Source organism: Podarcis liolepis (assembly GCF_965112155.1).
Source record: "Podarcis liolepis genome assembly, chromosome: 4".
Classification (NCBI taxonomy): domain Eukaryota; kingdom Metazoa; phylum Chordata; class Lepidosauria; order Squamata; family Lacertidae; genus Podarcis; species Podarcis liolepis.
Genome location: NC_139558.1, coordinates 89,350,023 through 89,365,933, shown reverse-complemented (window position 1 = coordinate 89,365,933; position 15,911 = coordinate 89,350,023). Strand labels below are relative to the sequence as shown.

The 15,911-nt window shown below is 45.1% G+C and overlaps 1 protein-coding gene and 1 long non-coding RNA gene across 2 annotated transcripts in view; both read left to right on the top strand.

Moving 5' to 3' along the window:
* Positions 1–12,106, top strand: part of HEPHL1 (hephaestin like 1) — a 39,312-nt gene extending 27,206 nt beyond the window's left edge. Inside the window, exons 12-17 of the mRNA XM_083500635.1 lie at positions 4,647–4,753; positions 5,210–5,432; positions 7,316–7,455; positions 9,454–9,613; positions 10,017–10,088; positions 11,105–12,106. Of these exons, the coding sequence (XP_083356761.1) occupies positions 4,647–4,753; positions 5,210–5,432; positions 7,316–7,455; positions 9,454–9,613; positions 10,017–10,088; positions 11,105–11,310 (908 nt within the window). The 3' untranslated portion in view covers positions 11,311–12,106. The remainder of the gene's footprint in view (positions 1–4,646; positions 4,754–5,209; positions 5,433–7,315; positions 7,456–9,453; positions 9,614–10,016; positions 10,089–11,104) is intronic.
* On the top strand, positions 186–4,315 carry LOC310705464. Its single transcript, XR_014525310.1, has 2 exons — positions 186–525; positions 2,189–4,315. It is a non-coding gene; the product is annotated as an uncharacterized lncRNA (long non-coding RNA).
* Positions 12,107–15,911: the final 3,805 nt, after the last annotated feature.

Genomic DNA, 15,911 nt, shown 5'->3' with positions numbered 1-15,911 from the left:
GCCGGTGCCCACCGTGCCCGCCTCCGCCCAGGAGGGCGGCAAGCAGCCACCGCCACCCCCGCCGCTGCCCGGCAACCGCGCCGCCACCCCCGGCTCCCCGTGGCGGGTGATCGTGCAGGGTGATCGACGGGCGAGCTGCTCCGCTGCCTGGGGGACTTCGTGTGCCGCCGCTGCTAACACATCGCCGCTCGCTACTGGGCCTGCGCGTGCGCGATCGCGCCTTCGGGATTCCCTTCAGCAGGCATCAAGCAGCCTGCCTCCCTGCTTTTTCTAATTAAGGGAACCTCCACTCTCCTGCCCCTCGGTGTTTCTCACCCCAAAGCCTTGTGGGCAGCAGGAAGTGGGGCTGTCCTGCCTCTACCCCACGCCGGGTGGCTGCTGACACGTCCCTTGGGCAGGAGAGGCATCCGGCTGGATGAAGGCAGCGACGCCGGGGGAACGGAACAGCACGGCAGGTCTGAGTTGGCGCCTGGAAGGACACAGACTGCTTCATGTAGCTGCATTCAACAGCTCCGAGGCTGGCAGGTGAGTGCGTGCACTCCTCTCTCTCATTTTATTTAATGTGCATTTTAGAAGCATGTGGAAATATCCTGCGTCATCAACCACTTTGGGGAAAGTGTGCGTGTGTGTGTTTGGGGCTAGATTTCATGCATGCCTTTTTTTTTAAGTTCTCTTCCTGCTTCATCCACATTCACCCCCCAAAAGGCCATTTTCTGTGTGCTGAATAAATTCTGCAACTCAAACGGCACGAGGTGCCAATGCATCGGGGCTGAGGAATTTATTCTGCTTGCATTTTGATGTCTAAATGTTGTATTTTAATCTTGTTTTTAAGTTATATTTCAATCAACTTGTTTTTTATTATTGTTTCTATTGCAATCGACTTATTTTTTATTATTTATTATATTTCAGTCGACTTGTTTTTTAATTTGTTGTTAGCCGCCCTGAGCCCAGTCTTGGCTGGGGAGGGCGGGGTATAAATAAAATTTATTTGGGAAAGATGGTTTAGGTATGTCCAAGCAGGCTTGATAGCAAAAACTGTTTCTCACAAACTTAACAGCGTTGTCAGGGCTGCCGCCCAGTCCCAGCTCACATAGGACCAAGTCAGCCAGCGTTCAGTTTCAAAGAGTCTTTATTGGATTACAGGTTCCATTTCCAAACTGCAACGTGCAGCCCTACTTCTTCTAGGTCAGAACGACGAAGACCCGTCTGAGTCTCCGCCTCTAGCGCACCAGCTTAATACCCTAGCCTTGCTCCACCTCCTGCGCCTTTCCTTCCGTCTCTGGGTCCTCCTGCCCCCCTGGGTCTCTCCTTTCCTACTCTCTTCTGACGTGGACCCCCCTGACCCTTCCGCCTCCTTGCGGCGGGCTTTGGGACTCGGTTCACTCTCTGGGCTGCTGGCTGCGCCAGCTTCCGTTACATTTGAACTTGGCGCGCGCGCCCAACTCTCCACTTTCCTCTTGATCGTTTCCTCGCTCCCCGAGGTGGGCGTGACTACTCCTGACTCATGCCCTCCCTCCTTCTGAAAGTCTCCGGAGCCCGATATCCGGTCCCCTTTCTCCCCGCTGCTCCCGGCTGGGAACGTGGGTCCCGATCTCCAACTGCTGCTTTCTGATCCCTCTCTGGACCCTTCTTCCTGGGGTGTCCCCCTGCTCTCCCCCCTTGCTCTGGCTGCTGGCGCTCCCTTCTGGGAATCCTCGGACTCGCTAGACAGGCTCGGTGATCTCGGGTCGTCATCCCCACTCATCCTTCCTTCGTATTCCTCCCCCTCGCTCTCTGTCTCCTCCCTTCTCTGCGTCTCTGCTCCTGAACCCCTGACAAGCGTATACAGCCATTAAGTGACAGTGGCCTTATTACAGTCTTTTTCAACCGCTGTTAGTGTTTTTCAACCTTTTTAGGTTTTCTGTAAACTGGGGAAGACATCCATGTTGGAAGTTCAATTCCTTGCTTAGCCATGAAGCTCAATGGAAATTGCCTTGCTCTTGCCCTCTCTAATCCAGTGTTTTTCAACCGCTGTTCCGCGGCAGTGCCTCGGGGACCTCGTGGCTTCCGCTATTGCGTGTGCTGCCATCACTCTTCCCGCCATTCCCATGTATAATTCGTGCCCGTAGTACAGGCAGTAAGAACTGTTCTGTATAACGACCACCCCGCCTCTCCCACCCCATCTAAGCCCATTTTTTTTCCTTTGCAGAAATGAGCCGCTGAATTGAGCTCACACAGTATGCATGTTTTTGCCTGGCTGTGATTGGTCCGGACTCAAGCCTTGACCTATCACAGTAGGACATCATCTTCCGACTTCCTTCCCGCCCGAGCACATAGACCAGGACTCAGTGGGAGTCGGCACTGCAGAGAGGCCGGATACTGGAGTGATGGAAAAGTTTTTGAAAAGAAAAGAACTGGACTCTGAACAAAATTTGGAGCCAGATGAGAGGCCAAGTACGAGTGGGCATGAAAAGAAAGCAAAGATGGTTAGCTCAAGCAAATTCTCTGTCACAAGGCAATATAGCGAAAGCTATATTTCATTTGGATTTACTTTCACCGGAGATGCAAACCAACCAACTCCACTGTGCGTGGTGTGTGGTGAAAAGCTAGCTAACAGTGCTATGGTCCCAAGCAAACTTAAACGCCATCTCCAAACGAAACACCCTTCGCTTAAAAACAAGAATGTGGACTATTTTGTTCGCCTGCGTGAAAACACGGAGAAACAGGCAACTCTCCTGAGACAAACCTCAAAGGTAAATGAAAGAGCTCTTAAAGCTAGCTATCACGTTGCTGAACTTATAGCCAAGACAAAAAAGTCGCACACTGTGGCAGAGACATTAATACTTCCCGCCTGCAAAGCTATTGTAGAGGAGATGCTCGGACCTGAAGCAGCTAAGGAAATAGCCAAGGTCCCTCTCTCAAACAACACAATTTCCAGACGTATTGATGACATGTCTGCAGACATTGAAAGTGTGGTTTTGGAAAAGATCCATAGCAGTGAGAAATTTGCATTACAACTGGACGAGTCTACTGATATCAGTGGACATGCTCAACTCTTGGCCAATGTGCGTTTTGTTGATGGTGATGCAATTAGAGAAAACTTCTTTTTCTGCAAGGCATTGCCAGAAAAAGCAACAGGAGAAGAAATTTTTCGGGTCACATCAGAATACCTTGAACAAGGAGGACTTAAGTGGGAAAACTGCATAAGTGTCTGCACCGATGGAGCTGCAGCCATGGTCGGGCACACCAAAGGCTTTGTAAGCAGAGTGAAGGAAAGAAATCCAAATGTTATTGTTACGCATTGTTTTTTGCACCGTGAGACCCTCGTAGCCAAGACTTTACCAGCAGACCTAGTTCATGTGTTGGATGATGTTGTGCGCATGGTAAACTTTGTAAAGTCACGACCCGTGAAAAGTCGCATATTTGCAGCTTTGTGTGAGGAGATGGGAGCGAAGCATAAAACCTTGCTGTTTCATACGGAGGTCCGGTGGTTGTCGCGTGGCAAGGTCTTGGTTCGTGTGTATGAGCTGCGGGAGGAACTTAAAGTGTTTCTGACAAATGAGAGGACAGATTACGCAAAACTGCTTGCAAGTGATGAGTGGTGTGCAAGGCTGGCATACCTGGCAGATATATTTCATCATCTGAATGAACTGAACACACGAATGCAAGGCCGAAATGAAAACCTGCTTACAAGTACAGATAAAATAAATGGATTCCGTGCAAAGCTGCAACTCTGGCATCAACACGTGGAAAGTGGCAATCTTGAAATGTTCACACTCACCAAGCAATGGCAAGGTGTTCACACTGCTGCACTGTGTGAGATAATAGCTAAACATTTAAAAACTCTCGAGGGGAAGTTGTCATTTTATTTCTCTTCAGTCTCCACTGAATGCCTTGACTGGGTTAGGGACCCTTATAGCTCAGCATCAGTTGGTGGAAAGGACATGACTTTACAGGAGCAGGAGGAACTAACTGAACTGAGACAAAATCGTGGTTTCAAGCTAAGATTTGCTGATCTACCTTTGGACAGTTTTTGGTTGGAAACTGCCAAGGAGTTCCCCCTTCTGGCAAACAAAGCTATTTTGACATTGCTCCCATTTTCCACTACATATCTCTGTGAGTTGAGCTTTTCAAGCATGATTGCTATAAAAACTAAATACAGAGAGAGACTGAGAGCTGTTGACGAAGAGCTACGTGTGTGTCTTTCTTCGATTCCAGCCAGAATATCAGCTTTGTGTTCAGCCAAACAGGCCCAGGTTGCGCACTGAATCAAGTATTTTATAATTTTTCATATTTCTGTTTACTTACCATTTCATAATAAAGTAATTATAAAATACTTTCTTTGTGTTTATTTGATTCCTATTAAAGAGAGTTACTTTATATATAGTCAATATAGGCAAAGAGTTAATTTTTAAAACATTTTCTAATGGTGGTGTGCCTCGAGATTTTTTTCATGAAACAAGTGTGCCTTTGCCCAAAAAAGGTTGGGAAACACTGATATATTTACTGTTTTAAATTTATAATGTTTAGTTATAAAAATGAATAAATATTATTATTTTTAAAAGCTACTGTTTTTAATGTTTCGGTTTTAAACCAAAGTACTGAGTTTCATGAGATATTTGGATTTTGACAAACTGTTCTTTATTCCTTTTTATATATGTGGACAGGAGAAATAAACACTTACCGATGGAACGTCCCAGAAAGGTCAGGACCTGGAGTCTCTGATCCCAACTGTATCACTTGGGTTTACTACTCAACAGTGCATTTTGTAAAGGTAAATGTAGCGAAGGTGTGCCCCCCCCACCCTGCGTTTTTTATGGGAGCACCCTTGGAAAATCTTTATTTGCCTAAAATGTTAAATGAATACTATATTATCGAGCTCCATCTGTACAAAGCCAAATGTAAATCAGGGATGGGGAACAGGATTCTGTTCTGTTCTGTTCTAACACTTTGCTACATTATTATAGTTGTTATTCTGGCATGGCTCTTTGTTATCACAGTTGGTTTAGCAGCCTTTCATTTAAAAAGTTGGTTTTTGAACAAAATAACTGCATGCATCTATAAATTAATGATGATAATAATGATAATGATAATGATAATGATAATGATAATGATTTATTGTTTATACCCCGCCCATCTGGCTGGGCGGCTCCCAATTGAATATTAAAAACACAATATAGTGTTTTTAACATAATGTTATTCCCTGTTTTCCATTTCTCTTTAATTCCAGGATATGTACAGCGGCTTGATCGGGCCGCTTATAATTTGCAGAAAAGGAGTCTTAAATGAAAAGGGTTTAAGAACAGACATTGACCGAGAATTTGCCCTTCTGTTCCTGGTCTTTGATGAAAACAGGTCCTGGTATTTGAATGAAAACATTGAGAAATATCTACAGGAGGATCCGAAGGCATTCAACCACACCGATGACTTTGTGGAAGGGAACAATATGCATGGTATGTTGCTGTTGTTGTTTAGTCGTTTAGTCGTGTCTGACTCTTCGTGACCCCATGGACCAGAGCACGCCAGGCACTCCTGTCTTCCACTGACTCCCACAGTTTGGTCAAACTCATGCTGGTAGCTTTGAGAACACTGTCCAACCATCTCTTCCTCTGTCGTCCCCTTCTTCTTGTGCCCTCAATCTTTCCCAACATCAGGGTTTTTTCCAGGGAGTCTTCTCTTCTCGTGAGGTGGCCAAAGTACTGGAGCCTCAGCTTCACGATCAGTCCTTCCAGTGAGCACTCAGGGCTGATTTCCTTCAGAATGAATAGGTTTGATCTTCGTGCAGTCCATGGGACTCTCAAGAGTCTCCTCCAGCACCAGAATTCAAAAGCATCCATTCTTCAGCCATCAGCCTTCTTTATGGTCCAGCTTTCACTTCCATACATCACTACTGGGGAAACCATGGCTTTAACTATACAGACCTTTGTTGGCAAGGTAATGTCTCTGCTTTTTAAGATGCTGTCTAGGTTTGTCATCGCCCTTCTCCCAAGAAGCAGGCATCTTTTAATTTTGTGAATGCTGTCATCATCTGCAGTGATCATGGAGCCCAAGAAAGTAAAATCTCTCACTGCCTCTACTTCTTCCCCTTCTATTTGCCAGGAGGTGATGGGCCCGATATGTTGTTGAGCATAGGATTATTATTTTAAAATGTTACTTCATGAAACATTCAGGTTTGCTACTGAACAGTCGCACAATGCAACATGCACTAAGCGGGAATAAATGCAGACATTCAAAGCGCTTCTCTGTTATAGTTCTGTTAGGACTGATGGGGCTGGAGGATAGGCAACACAAACGCTCCCTGCACTTAAGAAAGCATTGTGTCAAGAAGAGGGCACCTCCTGAGGTACTTGCTTTCTGAGTGTGACAAGCTTTTCAAGCTGGAAAAACATTCAGACAAGGACCAGCTGGTGAATTGGTAAATAAGAGAGGGGGTTTTCCTTGCAGGGCTTAGAAATGAAAACCTTAATACAAATAAATGCTTGGGAATAAAAAGCTTTAATCTAAAGCAGGGATGTCCAACAGATTGATTGTGATCTACTCAACAACTTTGGTCATCCAATGGGTAGATCACTGCCAGTTTTTTTATAGTGGGAGTAGATCGCAGTCTCTTGAAAGTTGGACATGCCTGATCTAAAGAAATACTTCTTCAACAGTTGTTGCCTGCTTCCTGCTCTAGCAAAAGCTGATCTGGCGGGTTTGGAAATCCCCTGGAATGGCAAAGCATGTGGTTCAGAGAGTTGCCAGTAGGAGGGAGGAGACCAGAGGAAATCCACAAAGGCAAGGGATTATCTGGATCCAAGCCAATCATTCTAGCAAGAGCAGAAGTTTTGAATAATGTACCGTATTTTTCCGTGTATAAGACGACCCCTATTTTTTTTAACCCCAAATTAAGAAATTAAGTTGTTTAGCTTTTGGGGGGGGGTCACTTCTGCCAATTGCTCACCCACCTGCCTGCCGCTGCCGATCGCTTGCCACAGCCACTGCTCATTGCACTCCTCACTGCAGCCGCCAATTGTCTGCCCACTCACCGCCACCAACAGCCCACCTGCCCACTTGCCACAGCCACCAATCGCCTGCCAATCGCCAGCAGGCCTTGCCTCAGCCACCTGCCCAATCACCACTGCCAATCTCCTGCATGCTGCTGCCATTAATCGCACATCCTCTCTCTGCATTCACTATCCGTGTATAAGACGACACTCAAATTTTGCCTATTTTTTTTAGCAAAAAGCATCACCTTATACACAGAAAAATACGGTATATACCTGATTTTAATTTGCAGTGGAGCACACTGATAAACCTGCATGCCTCTGCAAACTTTGCAAATCTCTCCCTTCAGCAATCAGTGGAAAGATCTATGACAATCTCCATGGGCTAACGATGAACAAAGGGGAAAACACCAACTGGTACCTGATTGGAATGGGAAATGAAATTGACCTCCATACTGTCCATTTCCATGGAGAGAGCTTTCTGTTCAAGGTTGGTATAAGCAAAATAGAACCATTTGCATTGTGACAAATAACTTAAATAGAAAACATTAGCTTTTTTGGGGGGGGTTATTGCAAACAAACCACATGTGCATGCACATCCTATACCAGCAGGAAATTAGTAGGTCACAATTAGTAAAAAGAGGTAAAGCATTTTGGTCATGCTGCTACAATTAGCTACTTTTCCATAAGCACAATGCACTTGGATTGTATCCTATTAATGCCTGAAGAGTGATACATAGGTGGAGGGTGCTTCTATAAGTAAATCCCTTTGGTGGATTAGATTTTATATATATATAAATATATATATATATATATGGCTGTGGGTGTATATCTTCCACATAGATGAGAATTCATATCTCCAACCATTTACTTTGTGCTGCTGGCAAAGCTGCAGACAAAAATATGCTAAAATGCAGCTGATTTTTCACAAGAACTTTAAAAATAAATAAATTGCAGACTGGTGTGGAGATGTGGAAAACTGAATTTAAGATTGGAAAAAATAAGATAAACAAAAATGGACATATTTACCCATCCTCAAATGAGGGGGAAGGGGAGCTTCTTACCATATTTTTTGCTCTATAAGATGCACTTTTTCCATCCTAAAGAGTAAGGGGAAATGTGTCTGCGTCTTATGGAGCGAATGCAGGCTGCACAGCTATCCCAGAAGCCAGAACAGCAAGAGGGAACGTTGCTTTCGCTGCACAGCGATCCCTCTTGCCATTCTAGCTTCTGGGATAGCCACGCGAAGCCTCCTCAGGGCAGCGGGAGGAACGTTCCCCCTGCCCTGAAGAGGCTTTGTGTTGCTTTCGCAGAAGCCAGAACAGCGATCGCTGCTTTTGCTGCGCAGCGGTATCTCTTGCTGTTCTGGCTTCTAGGATTCAGAATATTTTTTTTTCTTGTTTTCCTCCTCCAAAAACTAGGTGCGTCTTATGGTCTGGTGCATCTTATAGTGCGAAAAATACAGTATTTTTTTTATCCTCTCAGAGTTTCAAAAAGCAAACAAAACAGAGGGCATGATTCTGCCAAGCTAAGCACTTCAATGCCCCTTTTTTTTAAAGGAAGGGGAGGTGAGGAGAGAAAGAGTGTTAAGCATGTGGTTCTCTTCCCACACTGAAATAAGAGATTTCATAGTCACATACCAAAAAAAAAATTGTTTGCAATAATCACAGAGGATCCCCATATGGCTATTTCTGCATGGTGACTGGGTGGCCAGAATATACCATTTGGGCCACACTGCCCAAAGAGCTGCATAAGAATGCCCTCTGATCATCTGATCAGCACAGTCACCTTTCAGACTAGAATGTTTCTAGTAATTTGGAATTTCTACAGCAGGAAATCCCAAAAGCTCCTAAAAGCAGAGGGTGAGCTACCGTATTTTTTGCTCTATAGGACGCACCGGACCATAGGAGGGGGAGAACAGGAAAAAAAATTCTCCCCCTCTCTGCTCAGCACCCCTTCAGCGAAGCGGCAGGAGAAACGGAGCCCCTTCCATTTCTCCTCCCGCTTCGCTGAAGGGGCGCTGCGCAGAGAGGGAAAACTGTGCAGCGCCTCTCCAGCGAAGCGAAACCTGGAGAGCAAGAGGGATTTGTGTGCACCGACCCCTTTCGCTCTCCAGGCTTCAGGCGGCTATCTGCAAGCCTTCGGAGTGCAGCAGGAACTTCTGCTGCGATCCAAAGGCTTGCGGATAGCTGCCTAAAGCCCCCGGAGCGCAGTGGGAGTTCGCGCTGCACTCCAGGGGCTTCAGGCGGCTTCAGTGAAAGCAACGCAAAGCCAAGGAGCGCGGGGGGAGCTCTCCCTCTGCGCTTCGGAGGCTTCGCGTTCCTATCGCTGAAGCCAAGGAGCCTGCATTCGCTCCATAAGACGCACACACATTTCACCTTAATTTTTGAAGGGGGAAAAGTGTGTCTTATAGAGCGAAAAATACGGTACTTTTACCACCTAGGGATAAGCTTTGAATTTACTCGATGCTCTCCTGTCTTTGATACAGAAGGATCACAATCACAGAGGAGATGTCTATGACCTCTTCCCTGGGACGTTTCAGACTGTTGAACTTGTAGCGTTCAATCCTGGGACATGGCTTCTGCACTGCCACGTTCACGATCACATCCATGCTGGGATGGAGACAACTTACACTATTGTTGAATCAGGTAAGGTTGCTTTGTAACATGGGTTTGGGTAGCTTATGTACCCAAGTAGTCACAGAACATGAGAAAAGCTTTGTTGAAAAGCCCACTTAGTCCAGCACCCTGATCTCACAGTGGCCAACCATCTGTTCTTATTGTTGTTAACCCACACATGTGGGTCTCTAGAGCATTAAACCTAATTAATATATCCTCTTACCAATTCCCGTCAGTAATCACAGGCTCCTGGTTTGGATAAAGGAGCAAACTGTGGTTAATTGAGGACTCCAACATTGCTTTTATTTCCTTTGCTCAAATTAATATATCCTCTTACCAATTCCCGTCAGTAATCGTAGACTCCTGGTTTGGATAAAGGAACAAACTGTGGTTAATTGAGGACTCCAACATTGCTTTTATTTCCTTCGCTCAGATGGTGTGGGACGTGGAGTCACAACCACGAAATATGACACATTTACAGTCAATGGCAAGAAGACTGGAGAAGGTATGACTTTGGGCCGCTTCACATTTCCTGGAGCAAACCCAGGTTTGCCGCAAAAAGGACATTCAAGAGGCCAGACCGGGTTCCATAATGAGTGTGTGTGTACGGGGCTCATGTTTAGAAACACGCATTTGCCCCCACTTCTTGATCATGCTTTCCATATTCAATTATACATTTAGGATGGGCGCACAGGACCCTGCTTTATACTGAGAGCTCATCCACACTTTGGTTTGCTCCACTGCTTTCCTACGGGAAAGTATGTGGTTGAGCGCTGATTTGGAATAAGGCAACCAGGATTTTTGCGGATTGCCGTTTGTTCCGATTTAGCGATAAAGAGTGGGTTTTCCATGGGAAAGCAGTGGGTGAAAGGCAAAACTGCTCAGACCCATGCTCTCTAGGCACAGGACAAGTGGGAGTGTGGGCTATCCCCAGGTCCAACCGTTGCTCTATGTAGCTCAGTATTGGCTACATCAGGGTTTCCCAAACTTGGGTCGCCAACGGGGTTTTTTGGACTACAACTCCCATAATCCCTGGCCACTAGTTCTGGTAGCTAAGGATGATGGGAATCGTAGTCCAACAACAGCTGGAGATCCAAGTTTGAGAAACCCTGGTCTACACTAAGGTTGCCCATTCAAACTTTTAATTGTCCCATAATTTCAAGTCATGGGTCCAGGCGGTAAACAGTGGGTTTTCCCAGGGAAACCAAAGGGGCCAAAAAAACACCTTCTGGGACCCGTGACTTGATATCACAGGACAAACAAAATTGTGGATGGGCGCAGACTGACAGCATCCTTTCAGGGTTTCAGGAAAGACCTGCCTGCTGAGCTTTGAACCCGGGACCTTCTACATGCAAGATCAACCCCTGAGCTATAGCCCTTCCCCAACTAAAAGGGGAAGATGTACAACTAAAAGCAAAATGTGTCAATCAGCCCACAGTAGGGTTTGTTTGTTTTTTATTTAGTTGACATTTCCCTTCCAGGGGAAGGAATACATTTCTCACAAATGCCTTTCTCTTTCAGCAGGTAAAGGTAGAGCAGGAATAGAATTCTTGGGGAAAACTCTGGGCCCAGGAGAAGCCAGCTCGGTGCTCAAAGCTCTTTTTATCACTGGACTTGTTCTGTTGGTAGCTCTCTTGATCCTTATTCTCGTCGTTGCTTGCCAGAAGAAAAAGGCCCGTTATAGGGCCATAGGTCACAAATGCGATCTTCCAATGGAGTCCTTCTGATCTGACTGAACATGGCTTCATTGACTTTGTCAGGAATGTTGCTGCTGCCTTTTGAGGTGGGAGGAAACGCCGACACATATGGCCGCTTCAAGACGACCACTTTATTTATCATTCATACCGATGTGTTCCCACAAAGTTTGCGGGGAGGTTAGCCCGTGTTAGCTAACCCTCCCATATCCCTGGTTTTCAGGGAGGTTGTGCACACATGAAGCAAGTGTTATCCCACATTTTACAGTGCGTTTCCCCACCACTTTCCTAACTGCAAAAAGTCTAATTTGGGTGGGTATGGGGGAGAAGGTTTGTTGTTCAGGAACTCCAAGTCCATTTTAATCGCACAACCCTAATTTGCCAGTATGTGACTGAATCCCACCCCGAAATAGAGACAGTCCGGAAGCATCCAGGTATGTTACATAGAGCGAAACTACAGCAGCTACTACTACGGTGCAATAATTCTGAGCGGACTTGTAGTTGGGATAAAACTAGGAATGATTTGGGGAACTCTCTTCTTGCCACATGGAACTTATTTCAAAGCAGGCCCCAGAACATTCAGATTTGAGTTAGGTCTGAAAGGGATATGAACTGGACCCTGTGGAGATACACACCTGAGTCAGAATCTAAATGAATTCTTCAAGCAACTAAAGGACACATATGGGAAATGAATCGGCTTGGCTGTCAGTTCTGTTTTTATTTTACTGTTTAATATTAGCTTCATTTGTCTGGCCGCCCAGTAACTCATGTTCTCTAGAAAGCCCACAAAGATGAAAAGGACAAAATACAATCTTAACAATATACCGTATTTTTCGCTCTATAAGACTCACTTTTTCCCTCCTAAAAAGTAAGGGGAAATGTGTGTGCGTCTTATGGAGCGAATGCAGGCTGCGCAGCTATCCCAGAAGCCAGAACAGCAAGAGGGATTGCTGCTTTCACTGTGCAGCGATCCCTCTTGCTGTTCTGGCTTCTGAGATTCAGAATATTTTTTTTCTTGTTTTCCTCCTCCAAAAACTAGGTGCTTCTTGTGGTCTGGTGCGTCTTATAGAGCGAAAAATGTGGTAATGTAAAACAACAATCCATGCAAGTGCTGCTATCAGCCCACTTTGTTGTTGATGATGTTGTTGTTTAGTCATTTAGTCGTGTCCGACTCTTTGTGACCCCATGGACCAGAGCACGCCAGGCCCTCCTGTCTTCCACTGCCTCCCGCAGTTTGGTCAAACTCATGTTAGTAGCTTCGAGAACACTGTCCAACCATCTCGTCCTCTGCTGTCCCCTTCTCCTTGTGCCCTCAATCTTTCCCAACATCAGGGTCTTTTCCAGGGAGTCTTCTCTTCTCATGAGGTGGCCAAAGTATTGGAGCCTCAGCTTCAGGATCTGTCCTTCCAGTGAGCACTCAGGGCTGATTTCCTTAAGAATCTGCCCACTACCTATGTGCAAATTCACTTACGCGAATGTAAAGAATTGTGCCCAAACTCTTTGGCTAATTAAACCATCTATGGCCTTTTAAACTTGGAGGGGGCAGGGATGTTGCTTTTGTTTGTTACTGTGTGGTATGTATTTTTGTGTTTTTATATTGTAAACTGCCCTGTGATCCTCAGATGGCAGGCCGTATATAAAAATAAAATAAATCGAGACATTCTGAGCAAATAAAAAGGCGTTCCTCTGGTGCCAAAAAGACCGCAAGAATTGTGCCAGATGGTCTCCTCCCACAACCAGGGTGCCACCACTGGGAGGGACCTCTCTCTAACAGCCAACAGCCTCAATTGGCAGCAGCAGGATCAGGGCCCTTGATGAGGATTGTAAGGCTCTAGAAGGTACTGGTAGGTATGGGAGAAGGCAATTGGTTCCAAGGAATTTGGGGCTTTATTGTTTTAAACCAGAACCTTAAGTTAGAAACTAACTGGGAGCAGCTGGTAAAGCAGTGGCATGATATGATCAAAACGCCCAGTTCTAGTTAATAGTCTTGCCACCCTGTTCTGGACCAGGTACAGTTTCCAGACCATTTGTAAAGGGAATTCCATGTACAGTGCTTTGCAGTGGTCTAAGCAGGAAGCTACCAAAGATGCATAGAATAACTGTGGCCAAGCTTACCTCCATCCAAGTATAGTCTCAGCTGGCGCATCAGCAGATGCTGATGAAATGTGCTTTGAGCCACTCATCCTAATATTAGTAAACAAATTCCAAAATCCTGTTTCACCAGAAATGGCAGCTGGGCAAACAAAATTAGTGTGTACACCTAGGGTAATAATGCTTTTCATCTCTCTTGAAAGCTATTGTCCATTGCCAGTTTGTTCAAAGTATCAGGAAGTGGCTTTAATTGCTGCTGCTTCTTTGGCGATCACTCGTAGCCAAGTAAGATTGTCTTCCATTAACACGGTTTTAACAGTGAGTCCGTAAGTGACTGTGGAGGCCAATTCTGGATCCACACTTCCTTCCACAGTGGGGACATTGGTTTCCCGGAGGGAGCTGATCATGGTATGGATTTGCCATACTTATCATGACAAGTAGAATCATTCAGTTCTGTCTCACTCTCATGAGAACCTGTTGCAAAAGCCTTTTTCAACGGGGTCAGTCTTAGACTTAAACGGCCCTTCTATTTTTCTATTCTGTGAAGCATTTTATTGGAGTGCGTACCTTTCCCCATTTACCCCCATTTGTTGTAAATCAATAAAGTTTATTTGTGCTAGTTTTTGTGCTAACACTTGTACTAGCTTTTTTACCACAAGCTACTGAATCACCGTATTTTTTGCACCATAACACTCACTTTTTTCCTCCTAAAAAGTAAGGGGAAATGTCTGTGCGTGTTATGGAGGGAATGCCTACGGGTGGCATGCCTACGGATTTTCCTCCTCTAAAAACTATGTGCGTGTTATGGTTGGGTGCGTGTTATAGAGCGAAAAATACGGTAATCAGCAGGCTACTCAAAGCGTTATCAAAACTCTGGAGAGATGTGGATTGCTTTGGCTACTTCAAACCCATTTTCACAGATACACCCCAGCCACAATTAAGTACCAGACTTTGCACTGGCATATGGTTGTGCTATTTAGATATTATTATTTCTTTAACCAATCATCTCCTTGTATAGAGCGCTCTGCAAAAAGCTGAAAATTAGTTTGCTGTTCCATTCCATCCAATTTAAGACAGCAGTGCAACTGAAAAACTTTGTTCAAGCTTCCGTTTTTCGTTTTTCTCTAACGAGGGCAATTCATTACAGAGTTTCAGATTGCCAGTTTGCATCTGGTATGGCTTCAGCACTGAAATGAAAGTAAACAATCAATAAAGACGGAGTACATTTAAATCACAAATCACTAATAAGTGGTCTTGAGATGGGCAAAATTCAAAGCAATGTTTTGTTCCATTACTGCTAGGACTGCATCAGATGGTGTTTGTGCTTTTACAGAATGTGCTTCTACAGATTTTAAAGCACTAAACAGCATAAATAAAGCTGAATATGTTAAGCACTTTGGGGGGTGGGGTTGTGTAATTTATGTCAGAACGGAACTGTAAACGTAGCAGTAGTTCTAACAACAATCCGTGGTAGTGGTCAGTGGATTTAAATTTTATGAATTCTCCCATGTTTTTCAAAAAATTATTCTTGCAATCATTAAAAAAGGGGTAAAAAAGCAGTAGGTCACAGCCAAAGGTTTTCTTCCCCCAATATAAATGAGGTTTCCTCCTATTATTATTATTATTGCTATTTTATAGAAAAAGAGGTGCCAGAACTCACCATGAATGCCTCCCTGGTTCTCTTATAATGGCAATGGCGCCCAACTGTTCCAAGCGCCCTTCCTTACTGAAAGGGTGTTGTTGTTTACTAGATATATATTCCATCCTTCAGCCCAAAGGTTCCTGGGGAATATGCAAAACAACAGGGGGTGATCTGCAACTACAAAGGAGGGCTATGTCCAGTGCTGGCACCCAGCTTCACAGTGCCCTAAAGAGTCATGTCTGCAACCGACTTCAGAAGTTTTTAGACGCCATGTTCACATTTGAAACACAGCAAGGGGAATCCCTCCCCATCGCAGGGATGTCCTTTTTTATAATACAGTGGTACTTTGGGTTACAGACGCTTCAGGTTACAGACTCCGCTAACCCAGAAATAGTACCTCGGGTTAAGAACGTTGCTTCAGGATGAGAACAGAAATTGCATGGCGGCAGTGGGAAGCCCCATTAGCTAAAGTGGTACCTCAGGTTAAGAACAGTTTCAGGTTAACAACGAACCTCCAGAACGAATTAAGTTTTTAACCCAAGGTACCACTGTAATATTTTATTCTTTTTCCCATATAGAAAATTGCATTTGTTACATTGTCTTCACCTGGTGCCCTTTACCTGATTTGTTTCCCAGGCCAAATTCCAAATCACTTTGGCCCACCCGCTGCACGTGGCACGGTGATTATCAGAATTGTACACACCTCAGCTTGACCATGGCTTCTGTTTTCAGGTGTGGCGGAAGCTGGTTTGAGGGAAAGCTCATCAAAACATCTCTCAAACCGCTGCAGAATACCTGTGGGTTGCGGCTAACACCACATTTCATTATACACCTCTGGGCGCCAGGCAAAAATGTTCCTTTTTAACCAGGCCTTTGGTTGACCTGACTGACATCCTAAACT